The sequence below is a fragment of the Rosa rugosa genome, chromosome 1 (assembly GCF_958449725.1).
Source record: "Rosa rugosa chromosome 1, drRosRugo1.1, whole genome shotgun sequence".
NCBI classification, from domain to species: Eukaryota; Viridiplantae; Streptophyta; class Magnoliopsida; order Rosales; family Rosaceae; genus Rosa; species Rosa rugosa.
Window position 1 is genome coordinate 31,694,852 of NC_084820.1, and position 21,749 is coordinate 31,716,600.

The following is a 21,749-nucleotide window of genomic DNA, read 5'->3' on the forward strand; positions in this document are numbered from 1 at the left end:
TCATGACTTTCTAACTCATGAGTTTATTACGAAAATACCTTTTTGAGTATTGGATCATCTCAACATTTATAATTCATGTAGATGCCTATAGATTACACTTCTCTAAATCATTTCAATTCCTAAGCATTTTAATTTGAGTCGATTAGTTTTATTCATTTTGAAATTAAATCTTAGAACCAAATGACAAGCTTTACATGCATTTTTCAAGAACATAAAAAGAAAGTGAAGATGACTTTGTGATGAAAGCAGCTTCTAGCAGCTGATCTCATCATCTCTAACACATAAAAATCTAGCCTAAAAGTCTTTGTTTATTCACTTGAAGCTTAACCACACTCCTATTCACCAAGGGTAAGTAGCTAGCTTAGAAACTAACTTGAGTAAGGTTAGATGTTGTTCTTGGTCTATAAAAGAGCACTACTTCCTGCTCTAACTTCATCCCATTCTCATTCATATAGGAATTTCACTTAGAAACTCATTGGAAAGAAAGAAATCTTTAGTTAAAGAAAGTTAGCTTAAGCTCTTAGGTTCTTTAAGTTGTGAAGCTCAATTTCGTGGCTAAGCCTCCAATCACCTGTTGATCACTTCAAAAGATATTCTTGTAAGTATATGAAAACTCTCTTATAGTCTTTTGCCTTAAATTTTGATCAATTTGAAGAACCAAGAATAAAATGGTGTAAAAACGTCACTGCTGCATAATCCAATTTTTTTCGTGCATAAAACTTATGTATTTGCTGATGAAAGTTATTCTACCTTAATCTACATGAAAAATGGCTCATTTTGGGATTTTGAATCACTCAAAAAGGTTAAGAAACGAAGAAGTTATGGTTAAAAGAAAATTGTTACTTTCCATTTTTTTTTCCAGAATCCGGCAACTTTTTCCAGAAACCGGTGAGTTCATGCATTTTCCGGCTGCCGGAAATACTAAAATTCTGGTCTTACTCTTGTTTTATCTAATCAAGTTCATATAGATGATTTCTAATTGATTTTGTATCTTAATTTTACATTTTAAATGATTTTTAAAGCATTAAACAATGAATCTTTCAAAACTTTTCCGGTTGGTTTCACCGGAAAACTCATATGATGTTCATAACTTCAAACTATCATATCTCACTCATTTCTTATCCGTTTTCAATGTTCTTTATATCAAAACGAAGCTTATAATCTGAACTTTAAATCTGGAGAGTATCAAGAGCAGTAGTCAAAACTACAGGACGTATTAATATATGAAATTAAGGTTAAAGTAAAGAGTGACGATTACTGTACTGTTCTGGAAAATCTTCATTTTTGGACTTGGACACATTGCACATGTTTACATGGACTGTATTATTGAATTCCTTGTGAAAAACCCTTTGAAACGGTGTACTCATTTGACTAATTCGGACTTGTGATGGACAACGTAACACATTTTGAAGTTTGATGACTCTAATCGGAGAAACATGAATACGGTTGATGAACTTCAATGGATTTGGACATAAGGACTGAAATACTAACTATAATATAATTTTGTTAAATTGTTTATAGTTACTTATTTAATACTTGTGCTTTATTATTACCTATTTTACTTTATTTCAATTATGTATAAGCTTCTTTTTAATTATGTTGTTTGCTAGTGAATTTACTTGTTTGTGATATACAATTATGTTACACATGTTTTCATATGAGATTATTCCTAAGTATATGTATCTATATGTGTGAGTACATATACATATATTATGATCTATAATTTATAAAGATTGTATGTTGTGAATTTGATTATGTTTGAGAAGTACAGTTGTGAAGCCGGGTGATTAGTACTACCCCGTGCTTAAGTGAATTACTGGTAAACGTGTTTTGGTGTTATGTGGAAGTTAGCCTTGGGCCCTAGTCCCTACAGATAGTGCACTATTATACTCTTAGGAAGGGTGCTTACTTTGAGTATACATACTTGGGTATAGTACGTTGGACCCTAGTATGCTGCGGCTTTCCCGTGCTTTGGGTATAGTACGTTGGACCCTAGTACGTGGATTTGTGATTTGTTACCAGTCAACCTGGCTTACTTGTGCTTTGGGTATAGTACGTTGGACCCTAGCACTTGTATTTATGAATTGTTACCAGTTAATCTGAAAATTCACTAAGAAGAGAAGTGTGCTTATATTATTTTGATCAAATATCTGTCTGCGATATATATTATTAATATGTTACGGTGCTAAGTGAAAAGATAATTGAGCATGCATTGTTTTGAGATTATTTCACATATTAATGCTGCAATATATTGTTGGTTCAATAAGGAGATGGTACGATGATATTAGTATTTATTACAAAGTGCGTTGACAGATGACTGCCGATCATTTTTACTTTGTTATTCAATTTGCATCATTTTGTAAGGCAAATTAATATAAGAATGTATGTTGTGTACTTACTGGGCTTGTGTTGCTCATGATGCTACACCTTCTTGTTTTCAGGTATTGAGTACATGCTTGGGGAAAAGGGATGAACCTAAAGAATATTTTTACTACTATTTCTAGTGAATACTTGCACTGATTTGAATTTTGCTTAACTTTGGTTATGTAAATATATTAACCATTTTGTTTTCTAATAAAAGTACTATTCAGATATGTATATAATTTCTTTTACTTCCTATTGATTTATTCAAGAAGAAAATTTTATTCGTTTTGACTCACGTCACAAATTCACGTGCCATATTTCAGTACAATATTGGCATTGGATTTGGGGGTGTGACAGATTGGTATCAGAGCTAAAGCTCCTTTTAAGTTTTGGTTTCTATAAATGAAAATATATAAACGGGGTGGGTACTATATATGTAGCATATACATGCATTTTAGGCTATCGAAAGCTTCGATGAGTATTATGCATCCCTATTCTTTGATTGCAGTTATATTTTATATACTGACTTTATCAAGTTAGAAGATGACATGGTGATTTGTTTGGGTTTTGTTTCATTGAAAAGAAAAGAGTAATTATCAAGAATTATTTGTCTAATGTTCTTCTATTAATCAAACTATTATAGTCAATATGGCTAGTTGCTTTGATCGATCCTTTGTTTGAATTTCTTCTTCTCCCAAACCATTCCCTCAAATTTTTGTATTGATCAAGCAGTGATAATGACATGTATACGCTTTAGTCAATATGGTAATTGGCATATGATTTTGTGACACAAGTTTTTGAGACTAAGTTGTTTTGGATAACATTAGGTATACAGTGAGTGGAAGTTATATACTTTAGTATGAGTAGAGTAAAATGATTCGTTTAGATGTACTCGTGACTATTATGGAAGTATGAGTACTAAAGCCTTGATAGAATTGTTAAGCATTCGCAAGATACTAAAAGAGCTTAGCATATAAGATAGTTGTTGAATTGCTTAACAAGGATCTAGAAACAGTTTAGGGCTAGCTTGATATCCCTATGGTAAATTGATATTGAAGAGATCCTTTTATTTGGAAGTTAAACTTAATTATTTTAGGAAAATTCGGATCTGTAGATTAGTCTCGTGAGAGAAAGAAAATGGCGTTCATTATTATAGCAGATTAAGTGGTTCCTAGAATGCTCTAGAATTATTAGTCGAAACGATTGCTGAGTAGGCTACAGAGAGAAGAAATTTTGAGGAGTATTTAGTGAAAAATATATGTGAACAAGACTAGCAACATTGGTCCTAGTGCATTTGGGAGATCTTTAAGCATTGGTCAATTATGGTAAAAGACTATTGCTCAAACAATTGGATGCACAAGAATTCCTTACACTCAAATATATTTCCAAGTATTGAAGGATATTGATCTGAAAGGTGAAAGGTACGTCTTGAAACTCTAGCTCTTGTTGAAAGTTTAGAATCATGATTTTATTTGGATTATTAAGAATAGGTTTTAACAATAATTAATTCCCTTTCGAAGTTCAAAAATTCTAGCCCTAGCAGTATGTGAGCTATTATCCATAAACTTGTTTGAGGTGTAACTTTTCGTAGCCTTTATAAGTTTAGTGTGACCAAATAAGACATAATCTAAGCTAGGAATGATTTGGAAATTCATGATCCTGTTGTTCTAGGCTACCCTAAGTTCCTTGAATTAGAACGCTTGATATACAATTTTGGAAGAATCCTTATTTCAAAGTTTCCTACACAGTTGAGAGTAAGAGAGTTAGAGCCATAAATAAGGTAAGCGTCAACATGCTTGTCACTAGAATTTTTGCAATGCCTTGCATGCAATGTTTTATGCAATGCCTTACAAGCGGTTAATTACCTTGTCCAGATTATTGATGAATATATTTTAGGTCTCAATCATTCCAATAATGTGGTCCTGAAAGTTCAGTATTTCTAGTACCCTCGCACTTGTATACTATCACTATGAAGATAAGTAATTACCCATTACTTATAGGTCGATTAGTATTATCTACAACCTAAGGAATCGAACCAATAGATGAAATAGACTTGGTGAAAAGTTCTTAGATATAAGATTTGTTCAGTTGAGCGTTTTCAGTTGGGAACTACTTGATGAAACTTTTATTTGAGATAGATTTGAACAACATTGATGAAGAGAGATAAACCCATTTATGGTGTTGCCACAGTGTCAGCAAGGAGGAGAGAACTTGTTTGGTTGATATGCAGAATCCAAAACCTAGCTACATTGCAACATCTTGACCTAATGCTTTAGGAAACTTCCAACCTTTTAGAATATTAGAAAGATACGAGTTTAGATCCTCGACTGCTATAGGTATAGATCATTCAAGATTTAAGTATATAGCCTACCGAATATTTTGAACTCAAGGTGAGAACTCGTAAACTATGTATACATGAAAGATGACACCTCTACATTAGCACCAGACTGCTATATTGAGAAAGAGTATGCACACCAAACAATATAGGATTTAAGAGGAAGTTATGCTCACCATGTGAAGTTCAGTTTTCATTCAAGGGGAATGGAAATACACAAATACTTTTGGTGAATACTTTTTGGGAGAAAACCAAGAGGTTAAAGTTAGATTTATATATTCGTCTAATATATCAACATGGTAGCAAAATAGATCGGAATGGTATAATACCTTAAGATTTCAAGTACTATTAGGGATGTCATGATATAGTCTAAGTACGAACCACCACCTGTATTGGATTGAGAAACCTACGTAAAATTCGAGGACGAATTTTCTTTTAAGGTGGGTAGACTGTAATAACCCGAACTTTTAGGAATAATTATATTGCATTTTTTTTATGATCTCGACAGTTCATATATCTTAGAAAACATTTTTTTTGTGTGAAGATTTTGATAATTCAAAAAGCTCATCTCATGACTTTCTAACTCATGAGTTTATTACGAAAATACCTTTTTGAGTATTGGATCATCTCAACATTTATAATTCATGTAGATGCCTATAGATTACACTTCTCTAAATCATTTCAATTCCTAAGCATTTTAATTTGAGTCGATTAGTTTTATTCATTTTGAAATTAAATCTTAGAACCAAATGACAAGCTTTACATGCATTTTTCAAGAACATAAAAAGAAAGTGAAGATGACTTTGTGATGAAAGCAGCTTCTAGCAGCTGATCTCATCATCTCTAACACATAAAAATCTAGCCTAAAAGTCTTTGTTTATTCACTTGAAGCTTAACCACACTCCTATTCACCAAGGGTAAGTAGCTAGCTTAGAAACTAACTTGAGTAAGGTTAGATGTTGTTCTTGGTCTATAAAAGAGCACTACTTCCTGCTCTAACTTCATCCCATTCTCATTCATATAGGAATTTCACTTAGAAACTCATTGGAAAGAAAGAAATCTTTAGTTAAAGAAAGTTAGCTTAAGCTCTTAGGTTCTTTAAGTTGTGAAGCTCAATTTCGTGGCTAAGCCTCCAATCACCTGTTGATCACTTCAAAAGATATTCTTGTAAGTATATGAAAACTCTCTTATAGTCTTTTGCCTTAAATTTTGATCAATTTGAAGAACCAAGAATAAAATGGTGTAAAAACGTCACTGCTGCATAATCCAATTTTTTTCGTGCATAAAACTTATGTATTTGCTGATGAAAGTTATTCTACCTTAATCTACATGAAAAATGGCTCATTTTGGGATTTTGAATCACTCAAAAAGGTTAAGAAACGAAGAAGTTATGGTTAAAAGAAAATTGTTACTTTCCATTTTTTTTTCCAGAATCCGGCAACTTTTTCCAGAAACCGGTGAGTTCATGCATTTTCCGGCTGCCGGAAATACTAAAATTCTGGTCTTACTCTTGTTTTATCTAATCAAGTTCATATAGATGATTTCTAATTGATTTTGTATCTTAATTTTACATTTTAAATGATTTTTAAAGCATTAAACAATGAATCTTTCAAAACTTTTCCGGTTGGTTTCACCGGAAAACTCATATGATGTTCATAACTTCAAACTATCATATCTCACTCATTTCTTATCCGTTTTCAATGTTCTTTATATCAAAACGAAGCTTATAATCTGAACTTTAAATCTGGAGAGTATCAAGAGCAGTAGTCAAAACTACAGGACGTATTAATATATGAAATTAAGGTTAAAGTAAAGAGTGACGATTACTGTACTGTTCTGGAAAATCTTCATTTTTGGACTTGGACACATTGCACATGTTTACATGGACTGTATTATTGAATTCCTTGTGAAAAACCCTTTGAAACGGTGTACTCATTTGACTAATTCGGACTTGTGATGGACAACGTAACACATTTTGAAGTTTGATGACTCTAATCGGAGAAACATGAATACGGTTGATGAACTTCAATGGATTTGGACATAAGGACTGAAATACTAACTATAATATAATTTTGTTAAATTGTTTATAGTTACTTATTTAATACTTGTGCTTTATTATTACCTATTTTACTTTATTTCAATTATGTATAAGCTTCTTTTTAATTATGTTGTTTGCTAGTGAATTTACTTGTTTGTGATATACAATTATGTTACACATGTTTTCATATGAGATTATTCCTAAGTATATGTATCTATATGTGTGAGTACATATACATATATTATGATCTATAATTTATAAAGATTGTATGTTGTGAATTTGATTATGTTTGAGAAGTACAGTTGTGAAGCCGGGTGATTAGTACTACCCCGTGCTTAAGTGAATTACTGGTAAACGTGTTTTGGTGTTATGTGGAAGTTAGCCTTGGGCCCTAGTCCCTACAGATAGTGCACTATTATACTCTTAGGAAGGGTGCTTACTTTGAGTATACATACTTGGGTATAGTACGTTGGACCCTAGTATGCTGCGGCTTTCCCGTGCTTTGGGTATAGTACGTTGGACCCTAGTACGTGGATTTGTGATTTGTTACCAGTCAACCTGGCTTACTTGTGCTTTGGGTATAGTACGTTGGACCCTAGCACTTGTATTTATGAATTGTTACCAGTTAATCTGAAAATTCACTAAGAAGAGAAGTGTGCTTATATTATTTTGATCAAATATCTGTCTGCGATATATATTATTAATATGTTACGGTGCTAAGTGAAAAGATAATTGAGCATGCATTGTTTTGAGATTATTTCACATATTAATGCTGCAATATATTGTTGGTTCAATAAGGAGATGGTACGATGATATTAGTATTTATTACAAAGTGCGTTGACAGATGACTGCCGATCATTTTTACTTTGTTATTCAATTTGCATCATTTTGTAAGGCAAATTAATATAAGAATGTATGTTGTGTACTTACTGGGCTTGTGTTGCTCATGATGCTACACCTTCTTGTTTTCAGGTATTGAGTACATGCTTGGGGAAAAGGGATGAACCTAAAGAATATTTTTACTACTATTTCTAGTGAATACTTGCACTGATTTGAATTTTGCTTAACTTTGGTTATGTAAATATATTAACCATTTTGTTTTCTAATAAAAGTACTATTCAGATATGTATATAATTTCTTTTACTTCCTATTGATTTATTCAAGAAGAAAATTTTATTCGTTTTGACTCACGTCACAAATTCACGTGCCATATTTCAGTACAATATTGGCATTGGATTTGGGGGTGTGACAGTGTTGATATTTTGTTTCATCAAATAAATCATTATCTTAACAAAGAATTATAGATATTCAAACATAAACAAAGAACTAATCTTGGAAGCATAGGGTATACACCACATGCATCTTGTATTCTTGTACTATTTCACTCTTCAAATATTTCATAGAGTTACCTACTAGCCTTGATAGTAAGTTGATGGTTGTCCTGCTGCCTTGATGGTTGCCGGAATTATAATTTGCACTATGCAATTATTTCATAGAGTTACTTGTTGTTTACGGAATACTAGCGGCATGCAAGTTGTTATTCCGGCAACCAATTCCAATATAGGAGCATATGTTCTTAGACGCATAGTGATGCTCTTCTGGCATATGTTCTCAAACACGGGGTAAGCCACATGCATTTGTTGTATATGACTACTTGCTAGGTAACTTGCTACGTATATGTAAGTATTTTGGACTGTTTCCATGAAACACAAGATCTCCTAAAGGTACTAGGAGACTTGAGTATCAAAGATTAAGGAAAGCTTTTCTCTCCTACTTTCCCGATGGCCCTAGGAGATTGAAGGATCAAGCAATGAAGCACAAATCAAGCTCACTGATCTCAAGTTAAGGTTGTATGCATATCATATCATATTGCTTATGATTGTTGCTTAAATTGTGGATCTAAACTAATATGCAATCTCATCGGTATTTTTGGAAAAGTTTTCAAAATCTTATCTGCATTCAAAGTTGTTTAAAAAGTCTTATCAGATAAAAGATATTGATTGCTTAATGTTAGTTAGGATTGATTGAGTATCTTAATCTGTTTGAAAAACCTTTCAAAGTTTATCTCAATCTATGATCAATGTGATCAAATTGAGGGAGAGTTTTTATCTTCTATAAAAGGTTTTGAAAACTGCATTTTCGATGAGAGTTTTGAAACTGTGAAATTTCTTAGTGCTGCATAATCTGCATAAACTGCTTTGCAAAACTCTCGTTTGTATTATTTGTTCTCTTTGTTTGTTTCACTGCATTCTTCACTTGCATAAGTACTTGAGATCAGTGAGGCCTTGAGTCAAGAGTGAAATTGAAGGACTGCTCAGTTACTTCCATCAACATAGATCGATTCATACTGTGTAGAATAAGTCTTTGAAATTGTAAACAAGTTAGCATTGTAGCTAGTAAAGTGGCTGTGTTGAATACCACTACTTGTGATTTGTAATTACTTGGATTCATATTGGATTTGATTCTCGTGTTGGCTACGTTATAACCTCGCAGTGAAGTTTCCTCAGTGGTGAGGTTTACACTGCATCAGCAAATTCTCATTTGTGTGATTGCATTTATTGAACCGCACTCACGTGTTAATCATTCCCATAAGTTTTGTTCCGTCTAGTGTTTTCAATATATATAGCTAGAGAAATCTTTTTATTTTTTAAGAACGCTAAATTGACAATATCTTTGAGATGGAAGGGCAAGATGACCTCTATGTTATCCAACATGATTTGCTTAGAGAGTTGGCTATTTACCACACTAAACTAGATTCGATAGAGCACAGAAAAAGAGTGATAATAGAAATTAAAGATGTTAAGAATGCAACATCATTACCAACATTTACGTCAAAGATGTTATACTCCAAATAATGTTTGGAAGTGAATGATATTCATTGTATTGATTACAACTTGGATAAAATAGTGCTTATCTAATATAAATAGAAGTAAAAGTAGAAGATCAAGAAGTCATTTTATCAAAAGACTCTTTCTCCTAAACAACATGTATTCAAGAGTGATCACAATTGGTTAAGGATGAAGTGATCACCGTCAATCCCTGCAAGAAATAATATTAAAAAAAGCTTGTTTGGATCAATTAACTTCATCGTGTTTTTCTTCTTCTCTTTTCTAATATTTCATAAATAAGTTAGATGAAGAAGTAAGCTACAAAGATATCCTTTGAAATATAGACAAAAGGATCTTAGTTTTTCTTTATCTTTCAAGAGGGGAAATCCTTAGTGTTGTAAGAAATATGATTATTATCCTTTTTATAGGTTTATTTGAGTTTGTTACGCCCCTAACAAAGTAAAAGCAAAAGATCAGGAAATGCAAAGAAATTCATTGTAGCAAGAAGATATATGAACAAATGTATTGAAAATTTGCTACCTGTGTCAGGGGAAATCCAATTACTTGCAGTTGTGTGATAATGCTTGCTTGGAGTGGATCTATTTTCCCTTCTACAAAAAAACTGCAAATCATCTCTATAAAGTGCACTAAGCTTGAGATCTTTCAAAATTAGTCCATAATCAATGAACTGTTGTCCTAGATAAGGATCTTGAGTTTGAAAATTTTGAGAGTTGGCTATCACTAGCATAACAGAAATGTTCCAAAAGGCTTATAAGTACCACTTGGATTTTGAGAGAGGAAAATTTTAGGTATAGGGTCTTGGTTAGAGACTACATATATGCAAGAAGCAAGATTTCCATGTTGAGAATTAGATACACATTGTCGGAGCGATTCATCGCCAAGAAGGAGTGAACCAAAAGTGATACAAAGGGGGCGTTTGTTTTTTGATAAGTTGAAGTTGTGTAACAACCATAAGGTAAACAGAATCATCACAGAACATTCCAAAGAACATCCAGTGATAATGATGAAGTGCGACTGCTCATTTGTACAAGCTGAAACATAGTATAAAGTTACTTGCAAGCTAGTCACACCTACTAAATTCACGAAAAACTAGTTGTTGATGTAATAAAAAAATTTAAAAAAAAATAGTCACACCTACTCATGAAGAGCATATTTTCTCGGACACAGGGTGAGCCATATGCATCTGCTGTTTACGATTACTTGCTGCATATAGCTAGAGAAATCTTTCTATTTTTTATAGAACGTTTAATTGACAATATCTTTGAGATGGAGGGGCAAGATGATCCCTATGTTATCCAGCATGATTTGCTTAGAGAGTTGACTATTTACCACTCTAAACTAGATCCGGTAGAGCATATGAAAAGACTGATAATAGAAATACATGAAGTTAAAGATGTTTAGAATGCAACATCATTACGGACATTTATGTCAAAGATGTTATACTCCGAATAATGTTTGGAACTGAATGATATTCATTCTATTGATTACAATTTAGATAGAAGAGTGTATGTTCTTATCTAAAACAGACAGAAGTAACAGTAGAAGATAAAGAAGTCATTATGTCAAACACTCCTTAGGAGAAACAACAAGCATTGAAGAGTGATCACAATTGGATAAGGATGAAGTGATCACCGCCATTCCCTTTAGATACTCTCGTAGAACCAACTTGGATTGCCAAGTGGTTGGACGCCCCAATGATAATTTGACAGGTGGCTTCTACAAGAAAAGAAAAAAAACTCAGTTATTTGTGAAAAATACCATTCTGGACTTTTGCCTTATGGTTCGTTCTTCATCATCATCCATAATTCCAGATCATACTTATGACAAATTTTCTCAAATTTTGTCCCATTCAACACCATCATCTCCTAGTTCCTCCTTATACACCTTCTCTAATCCATAAAAAGCCATCAAAATGTTGTTGATACAGTATGTTGTTTGGTGATTGCAGTCATGACCAACACCAAAACTTAATCAATATGTGATTCGTACATGTGCATTTATGGGATAGAAATATATGGATGTTCCCTGATAATTTGATGAACGAAACAACATAAAAGCGTCCCGATTCTATTTGCTTACATCAAAGTTGCAAATGAAGAAACAATTGGATAAAGAATTGTGTTAGAGAAGATGAGGAGATGTGCAGTGCCTCCAAGGGAAAGGAGGTGAACTAGATTGATACGAAGAACAAAAACGTCATTTTCACAAGAAAACTGACGAGTTGTGTTTTGTTATAATAAACGTGTCTAATTATTATTGGGGCGTCAAATCACTTGGCATGCAATCCAAGTTGGTTATATGGGTGCACCCAAATATTTCTCTACAAATGAGGAAAAATGAGAGTTACTGTTGGTGGAGCAACATTGTTAAATCAATAACTATATTTCACAATTTTAGTTAAATTTAACTACACAGGAACTTGTAAGGAGATGTTAAAAAGAAAAAAGAAAAATCACTTTAGCGGGCATCAAGTGCGTTCCGGGTCATTTTCTCCCCCGCCAAAAGGGCCAAACCCGGACTATAAATACCCATCCATTTCATTTCAGTCCTCATCGTCTTCCTTCACACTTTGCACAGTCCAGAGTCCAGACCTCTCTACTGCGACCCGAACCTCTTCACCAAAACCGACCTCTGTATCGCTCTTTCACTCTTCACGCTCGCACGCGCTTAGATTATTCCGATCGACGACCGGTACCGGAATTTCATCTTCAATCCAGGTACGTACGGCTAGGTCTGGATCAGTAAGATTTCGTCGATGCATATCGATACTGTTTGCTTCGGATCGATAATTTGTTGTTTTCGCGAGCTTCGAATACTCAGAACTTACGTATTTTGAAAGAATTCTCAAGTAGTTGTTAGGATTTTCAACCGAGATGGAGAAATTCGAGGTTCAGGTTTTAGGATCTGCGATTCTCTTAGTAGTTTACTTCGATTTTCAAAGATTTGAGGAGGGATTTGGAGAGAGTTAGCAGTTTTGTTTGATTTGATATGTAGATTTGGTTCTGTAACTTACTGATATGTGATCTTACGATTAACTTCTTGTGATTCTCTCCTCAGTAATAGCTTAGCAATTTCTAATTTGGTTGACTAAGAAAAAGTAGAGGATACGCAGAAGAGTGATATCATTTTTGTGGTTGTGGACAGTTTTGGATTTCACTGATTGTTAAGCAACATTTGGCTCTTGACATGTGTACTGATTGTGTTTCATTTCTGTGAAGTGTGAATTATAGCATGCAATCTCATACAACTCCACAGGTTCTGTGGATTGTAAACAAATATATAACATAATTTTGTTGTTTCTGGCAGGAAACGGGTTCAAGCATGGATTCGTATACACTTAAGTCCATGGCAGACTTGCCGGCTCCTTTTCGAGCATGTTTTAATTTTAGGTAATCACCTGACCTACTCAAGTTCTAGAGGGGATTTTGTAGTGTGGCTGTTGTTAAAGCATGAATATTGGCATCGTTTGTTGTTCTTGATACAAGTGTGCATATTGCTGTAACTTGTATTACATAATTCCATTTACATTTATGCAACTGCTGCATATAGTATTTTTTTTTTGTTGAAGCTGCACATTCTAACAAAGAAGTTGAACTGTGATTTCGAGATGATAGAATCTATGTGATCTCACAAACGGTTCTTTCATCATCTGCTTGGTGTTGTTATTTTTGTGCTATCCACAAGGTGGAGTAGTTTGTGTAGTTGAAATGTGTTTATTTCCTATGTATGCAGGTATTTCAACTCTTTGCAGAGTGAATGCTTTCCTGCTTGTTTCCACTCAGATGTGAACATGGTTGTGTCAGCGCCAACTGGAAGTGGTAAAACAGTCATTTTTGAGCTTTGCATTTTGAGGCTTCTTTCAAGATTCATCTCTGAGGATGGGAGGTTTACACCTACAAATGGAACTCTCAAAACAGTAAGTGTCTGATGTCCTCAATCCAAAAGTAAGGTCGTAAACATTTTGATAGTTCTAGAATAAATGTGTGGGAGCCTTAGTTTTAAGTATTCAGGATTCTAAAGGAACTACAGACACCTTCAATGATGTTCTTTCAAATTTTCTTCAATGATTTATTTATTCTCCCCACTACCTCATTGCATGATATGTATCATTCTGATGTAGGCTTGAATGCTTGATCACAGCTAATTTTTCTTTGTTATTTTTATCCTTTTTGTATGAAATCTTTGCTCTTAACTGTTGCACATGTGTACTAGATTCGACTAGAAGTTTATGTATAATCTAAATTTCAACCACTTATTCCTTCTCTCTACCTTCTTTTTATGTGGCATGAAGATCTATATTGCCCCATCAAAAGCTTTAGTTCAGGAGAAGGTTCGTGATTGGACCCAGAAGTTTGGATCTCGGGGCATAGTTTGCTTGGAGCTCACTGGAGATAATGAATCTTACAACACCAGGAGTTTACAGGAAGCAGACATTATTTTAACCACTCCTGAGGTAAGTATAAAGGTGTAAGGTTACACAGATGGACACACTTAAGAATTAAAATATAGATTGAAATACTTTACCCACTCATTTTAAAGAAGTCAACTATCTTCTCAAAACAGCACCATAATCATAAATTAACAAAATTGATGAAGCTTCCTTATGTTGCGCTATCAAGTGCACAATATTTTTCAGGTTTCTGCATTTTTTAAACCCATGTTAACCTGCATTCTCTCCTTTATAACCGCCTGAACTGAATCCCACTTGCAGCGATTGATCCTGGATTCTATCAGCTTTCATATGCTCATACATTATATGTTTCTTCTTATTCCTTTAAAAAATAGGATTCATATTCAGTTCTTCCATTCTTTCGCAATTGGCTTTGTTCTAGATGATATCATAGGAGCATGACTAATCAATTATTGTCTTTAAATAGAAATTTGATGCTGTAACGCGGTATCGCATAAAGGATGGTGGATTGGGCTTTTTCAGCGATATAGCACTTCTACTTATTGATGAAGTTCATCTTTTGAATGATCCTCGTGGAGCAGTTTTGGAAGCAATAGTTAGCAGAATAAAAATGCTTGCTTACAACCCTGAAATGAAGTCAAGCGCTCTGGCTCATGTTCGTTTTCTAGCTGTGTCTGCCACCATTCCAAATATTGAGAACCTTGGTGAGATATTTGTTTGTTAAAATACTAGTTTGGATTAGATTTTATTGTATTGACTTTCTTTAAAAGAGTACAAATGGTATATAATTTAACAACAATGCATGCAAACCACTGTAGCGGAGTGGCTCAAGGTGCCCGTCCAAGGGATTAAAAGGTACTTCAACATTCATTTGATATTTATTTAAGAAATACTGTTCATTAATAGAACTATGCAAGTATCCAGTTCTTCTGTTTTTTAATCTTTCTGCTCTGCATACAGGTTTGGAGAAGAAATGAGGCCTGTAAAGCTGACTACAAAAGTTTTTGGTATGCAAACATGATTTGAATTCACCATTCACAATATATTTATCATATCAAGGACTCCCCATTTTTGAAAAAAAAATAATAATAATAATAATGACAATCAAGTGCCCCGCTTTCCTATTCTTTCTTATCAGAACTCATTGGATGAGATGCATTCTGTTTTTATTTTGCCAAGTATTTTTGGTAACTTTTTTACTCACTTTTGGTACCTAAACCTTCTTATGAGGAGGTATTTATGACATACATTTCATCAAAGGAACACAATATTCTTTTTCATTATGTTTTTGAACAAGATATTATTTTTCATTTCAGTTATCACTTTTTAAAGATTCTTTTAGTTGATTTTTTTTTCGAGGCATGTTGTAAAAAAAATAAAATAAATAAACATTCCCATGAACACCGAGACATATTCAGTTTTTCATTTATTTTATTTTTAATTTTTAATTTTTTTAATACGAAGAAAAGCTCTCCAATATGTCCTTTATAGGAGGATGACAACTGTTTGTTAGTAGTCACTTCTGTGGTTTGATCACTGATGCACCTCTAATATTACAAATTTACTGAAGCATCATTGTCTTTACTTATATTTGGTTCTCATTTATTAATGCATATTCAAAACTGCTTAATTTGCAGGCAACGCCCCAGCAAAAAATGATTTTCTATTTGAAAAGGTAATTTCTAAAGTTAAGAAACTATATATTACAAACTATACCACTATTCACTTTTCTGATGGTTTATGTTTGATCCTTTTTCCAGCGCCTTCAAAACTACATTTTCGGTAAGCAATGAACATGATGCTGACCTTTTCATAGATGATCCCTCACCCCCCTCTTGAATATAGGTGCTTTCAAGATTGAATTCATCGCTAATTAAAGTTCATGAATAACTTATACACTTATAACTGGTGCACAGATATCCTTATGCAATATTCAAGAGGGAAGTCCGCTCTAATTTTTTGCTCAACTAGAAAAGGCGCACAAGAAGCAGCACAGATACTTTCTCAGACAGTCATGGCCTTTGGTCATTCAAATCCATTCATTAAAAGCAGAGAACAGCAAGAGAGGCTAAGGGAAGCTTCATTGTCATGCAGTGACAAACAAATGCAATCTTATATGATTTATGGTGGTGTGGAACTACTTTGTTTTGTTGTTCACATTACATTAACTATAACTTACTGCACCTCCCCACATTGACATGTTATCAAATGAATTGCCTGCTTGCAGTTGGTTATCACAACGGTGGCCTTTGCCTCAAGGATCGTAATCTCATTGAAAGCCTTTTCCTTAAGGGTGATGTTCAAATTCTGTGCACAACAAATACTCTTGCACATGGAATCAACCTACCAGCACATACAGTAGTCATAAAATCAACTCAGCACTTGTATGTTGAACTTCAATTTCTTCAAAATCAGTATCATGAAATTTTCTGGTGTGTTTATTCATTAACATGTGCATTTTGTGCAGCAACAAAGAAAAAGGAGTCTACATGGAAATTGACCGATCTACACTGCTACAGGTTTGTCTATCACACCCTTTCTAAGGAGGACAATTCAAGTAGATAAAATTGGGACACTAGTTAACAGAGCCTTTATATTTTTGTAATACTTCTGTCCAGTATATATCTTGACTGTACATCAAGGCTCTATTTGAAACAAATGTGCCAGGTCAAACAAGAAAAATTCTTCTGGTGTCTACATGCATGTTAGCAATTTTAGGTAATTTAGCAAATTGCAATTTAATATTTTGTGAGTTGTATCACCATGCAGATGTGTGGTAGGGCAGGTCGGCCACCTTTTGATGATACAGGAATGGTTATAATCATGACAAGAAGAGATACGGTAGTTTATTACTTTTCTTCCTTAGTCTTTGCTCCTGTGTGTGTTGGTTTTTGCTTTCCAACTATTTCTGTTCATTTGTTGTCTTCATATTTCTTGGGATTGAACTAGTCCTGTCTGTTAACAGAAACTTTTGTCTTCGAATTCGTTAATCATGTTCTTATTGGATATCAGGTTCACTTGTATGAGAATCTCTTGAATGGATGTGAGATGGTGGAATCACAGTACGTGTTATAACTTTAAATTCCAGAACAACTTTGGTGGTCTTTGAAGCTTATATTGCCAAACTATTGGAAATGTCTTCTAATGAGCTTGTATTGTCTTCTGTCATTAGATTGCTTTCATGTTTGACGGAGCATTTAACTGCGGAGATAGTTCAACTGACTGTCTCTGACATTACAAGGGCAATCGAATGGATGAAGTGCTCTTTCTTGTACGTGAGAATGAAGAAGGTATGCTTCTTACTCTTCTTTAAAATGGATAGATTTCATATATTATTTCAACTTTCCCATCTAACTAATTTCTACATGTTTAATGTACAATCAGAACCCTGGACACTATGCAGTTAGAAAAGTTATTTCCAATGATCGTATAGAAAAGCATATGCTAGGTACTGTGACTGTTTACTTGTACAACTCTCTCTCTCTTCCCCCTCCCATCCCCTTTGATTTGGCCTCGTTTCTCTAATTATCAATTTTATTTTCTATCAGAGGTCTGTGTACAGAAAGTTAATGAGTTGTCGCAGCATCAGATGATATGGACTGATGAAGATGGTTTTCTGTTGAAACCACTAGGTATTAATAACGTTAACCCATAAAGCAGTACCTTTCAGAAAAGACCAAAATATATTAATTTCTAACCTCCTTCTTCTTCTTTTTTTTTTTTTCCCCTCTTTAGAACCTGGGAGGCTGATGACGAAGTACTATTTGAAATTTGACACAATGAAATACATTATTCAGACACCTGCAAACTGCAGCTTGGAAGATGCTCTTCATGTGATATGCCGTGCTGAGGAAATTTCATGTAATGCATATTTAACTACTTGCTGCTATTCACATTTCTTTGACAATACTAATGAAGGAATTATATAACATCTATCTACTGGAATATGAAGGGATACAGCTCAGGCGCAATGAGAAAAAGCTTCTAAATGACATAAACACTGATAAAGATGGTCGCCTGCGCTTTCACATTCTTGATGACAAAGGGAAGCGAAAAAAGCGTATTCAAACCAGAGAAGAAAAGATATTTCTTTTGGCTAATGACTGCTTGACTGGTGATCCTTCGGTGCATGATTTATCCCTTACCCAGGTTTCATTTCTCAGTCTCTACTACATTCCATCATTATCTTGATAACTCTGGCATTTGATTATATTCAGAGCTGAAATCAAATGGGTGTTTGTGCCTTAGGATATGAACTCCATATGCTCAAATGGCTGTAGAATTGCCAGATGCATGAAAGAATTTTTTATTTACCAAAAGAATTACAAAGGAGCCTTGAACTCGATGCTTTTGGCAAAGTCTATGTATCAGAAACTCTGGGATGACAGTCCATACTTGCTGAAACAATTACCAGGGATTGGAATGGTGACTGCAAAGGTGTCTTCCACTTCTTTATATGCTTCGGAAAAAACATGCTTTTTTATATTCTTAGGTCACTCAAATACTGACTCTTCGCTACCCTTATTTTCTTTGTATCTTTATGCTCCTTTCAGGCACTACATTCGATGGGAGTTAAATCATTTGAGACACTAGCTGAGGCTGATCCTAGGAGAATTGAGATAGTCACTGGTCGAAAATACCCATATGGGAACCATATAAAAGAGTCTCTACTGTCTCTACCTCCAAAGGTTGAGTTGAAAGTTGAGGAAACTGAATGCCGGGGGCAAGGGAAACTGATGCTAGCGGTGACACTGACTAGGCTATCACAGACACTCCAATCAACAAAACGACATTATGCTGATATGGTATATACTGTATAACAGCTCCACATAATTTCTTCAAATTTCGTTGTTATACAATCTGGCCCTAATATTTTATCTGTTACAGATTGTAGGTTCAGAAGAAGATAACCTGGTTCTCTTTCATGAGAAAATAAGGTGAGGACAATTTAGAAGCTTACTTTTAGTTGTTGGTTTTTTACAATACCAAAGGGGTTCTATCAACTAGATGTTTCATATATCTAATATTCAGCTTTTTCCTTTTGGCCTGAGGTGGTTTGGTAATCATCCTGTTTCCTCTCTATAATTTGTGTCTGCAGAGTCGATGAATTCTCGAGGTGCGTAGGCTCACAATCTTAATTTTTTCTTCTGTTTGAGAACATGTAGCATGTCAGATATATCTGTTTGTTAAGCACATCCAGAGTTTCAGGCATTGTGACTAAAAAAAATTATGCCCTTTTAAGTATTTTATGCCCTGGAAAAGACTTTACTACAAGTGGTAGCTATTATAATGATTCTAATAGTGTAAAATTAAGCTAATACAAAAATTTAAATTTAATCATAACCTATAATGAGATTAGAAGATAGAGCTCAGGTTGCATGATTATTACCTTGTTTAGTCTGACTTGGATTGTCTCCATTGCAGCCCCTATAGCGCAACAGTTCTCCTGTCAAATCCCCAACAAGGAAAGCTGACTGTTAAGGCTGATCTTATATTTGAAGAATACAGTAAAGTCCCTGCCCTGATATTTCTAGTTTCCTTCACTTTACAAGTTACTATTGACTGGTATAATCGTGAGGTATAAACTTATAATATATAATTTGTCACTTTATCCATGCAGTTGGTATTGATCTAAACCAGGAGCTTATCTTAATGAAGAAAAGCAATTTAAGTACAATTAACAAACGAGGAAAAAAAGCACCCTCTCTTCCTCTACCTGAGGAAGTATGTATCATAGAAGATGATACTTACGAAGGCCCAAGTGAAGTGCTTCCAAACTCGACGAAATCCAAAAGGGTAGATGGTCCCATGTGGGTATCTCTTTCACTGATATTCCATTTTCATTTCTTCTTACTAAGGTTGTACTTTCTTGGTCTGAAATCTGAATAACTGATTTCTCTTACTTGATTATTTGGGTCTTTTATATCAGGCCCAGTTTCAAGCTTCTAGATGAAGACTCTGAAGAAGGTATAGCTTAATTGAGTATCGATAATACTATAATGTTGCCACTTTTTTTTTTTTTTTTGGCAATCCGATGTCTGTAAAAACTTGTACCTCAATTTTTTGAAGATGAGGTTGCCAACAAAGTTCATGAAGATGAGATTGCTGCCAAAGTTCAAACTGATGACAAAGTTGTGACACAACAAACAGTATTTGACCACATACGTGAAAAGGCAAAGAACTTCCCTGTCTTGGCGTCATCAAATAGTGTGCTTCCTCCATCATCAGAGCCCTTGGAATTAGCAAGGAAACGTGCTCGTGAGAAGAAGCTTGGCCCGGAAAGTGGAGTAGAGGTTCTGGAAGAATTAGAATGGAATAAAGTTCAAAGACGAACTGTGGTCAATCCATCTTCAGAACTTAAAGAAGATGTTGTTCTGCTTTCTAGTATCAAAAATCATCCAACTCCCAGAAGCTCAGCTGCCCTGAACGTCATGGATGGCAGAGGTGAAATCTTTTTACTGTCAAACACACACACACATGTTATATAAGTCACTCTTTGGTTCTTAGTTGTGTGGAGTAGTTAATCGTTATTTTCTTTCCAACTACTGACCCTGATGTCAAACCTCTAACAGGAGAAACAATATTCGAGCACATACGCACAAAAGCTAAGAATTTTCCGGTGATCAATAAACCAAATGTGGTGGAGGCTGAGTCTTTAATCCAGACAAAACAACGCCTATATAAGACTGAACCAGAGTTTAGCATGGATATTACTGCCGTGCTGAAAGGAACAAAACCAAATGAGGTTATCAGAGATACTGAATGTGATAGGAGGTTGCTCTCCGGTAGCTCCTGCAACCCTCATGGAATATTGAACGCTTCTCCCGGAGGTTTAAGCAATGGAGCCAATCTCTCATCAAGTAACATGCCATCTTTCGATATCTCCATGTTCAAGAATCCGAAGCGACCTGCAGATCCAGCAAGCACTGTGGAGAATACTAGGAAGAAACATCAACACTCTCCAATTGTACCACCAAGGCACTGCTCGTTGACAGCAGTTGGAAAATCCAGAGAAGTAGAAACATTTCTTGGGTTCGAGAGTGTCTTTTCCTTTCTTTGATGTCTCCTGAATAACCTGAAAATGCGAGGATATCTGCCACTTATCACAGTCATCAATCCCAGCCTTGATTTCTGACAGCAGGTTGAATTTTTCCAAGGTTGTTATGTGCAGCCTGATGCTGTTTCAGGTTATAAACTTCATGTAGGGTAAATGGATGGATGCTTATTAGGTTATTGCTTATTGTCTAGTCGTCTAGTTACCACTTTCCTATAGGTAAAAGGAATGTAGCAAGATAGTGTTAATAAACATCCCACTCTATTGTTCTTATGAAACTGAACTGTAACTTGCGCTAGTATTGGACACATACAATTGAATCTAGAGCGTCGTTTGTGTCAAACATAGGACACTAGAATGAGGAGCCAATGGCCAGGACTAAGGTGGCATTACTACCAAATAACGCGAAGTCGATAGACACGTGGCCGTGGCCACCACGTGTCTCACCCCTGAGCAGGTGTTAAACGAAGAAGTACCTTTCCCGGCTGCATGTTGTTTTATCTCCTTCTTCTCCCTCAGCTTTCTGCTTCTCTGGTTTCTCTGCCACCTCTGGTTCCTCCTCCTCACTGACATCAGGTTCTTGCTCTCTCTCTGTTTTCATATTTTTGTAGAGATGTTTAATTTGTGGTTGGATTAACAAAGTGATAAGTGAAACAATTAATGATTGTTGAAAGTTAATGCACATTGAAACAATCTAA

General features: G+C 34.7%; 1 protein-coding gene and 2 long non-coding RNA genes across 3 annotated transcripts; all 3 read left to right on the forward strand.

The window, feature by feature from the left end:
- Positions 1–370: 370 nt before the first annotated feature.
- Positions 371–2,649, forward strand: LOC133735426 (uncharacterized). The gene is made up of 2 exons (XR_009859006.1): positions 371–598; positions 2,442–2,649. It is a non-coding gene; the product is annotated as an uncharacterized LOC133735426 (long non-coding RNA).
- A 2,989-nt stretch (positions 2,650–5,638) lies between these two features.
- LOC133735431 (uncharacterized) lies at positions 5,639–7,917 on the forward strand. The gene is made up of 2 exons (XR_009859012.1): positions 5,639–5,866; positions 7,710–7,917. It is a non-coding gene; the product is annotated as an uncharacterized LOC133735431 (long non-coding RNA).
- A 4,191-nt stretch (positions 7,918–12,108) lies between these two features.
- Positions 12,109–21,375, forward strand: LOC133724658 (DExH-box ATP-dependent RNA helicase DExH17-like). Its single transcript, XM_062151438.1, has 28 exons — positions 12,109–12,303; positions 12,893–12,975; positions 13,319–13,502; positions 13,878–14,039; positions 14,464–14,701; positions 14,816–14,852; positions 14,958–15,004; positions 15,635–15,672; positions 15,758–15,779; positions 15,914–16,126; positions 16,225–16,381; positions 16,465–16,516; positions 16,767–16,838; positions 17,010–17,059; positions 17,170–17,287; positions 17,382–17,445; positions 17,546–17,629; positions 17,733–17,858; positions 17,950–18,146; positions 18,246–18,434; positions 18,551–18,802; positions 18,885–18,934; positions 19,096–19,113; positions 19,422–19,504; positions 19,618–19,807; positions 19,927–19,964; positions 20,067–20,441; positions 20,570–21,375. The coding sequence occupies exons 2-28, from the start codon at positions 12,908–12,910 to the stop codon at positions 21,055–21,057; spliced, it is 3,612 nt and encodes a 1,203-aa protein (XP_062007422.1). The 5' UTR covers positions 12,109–12,303; positions 12,893–12,907; the 3' UTR covers positions 21,058–21,375.
- Positions 21,376–21,749: the final 374 nt, after the last annotated feature.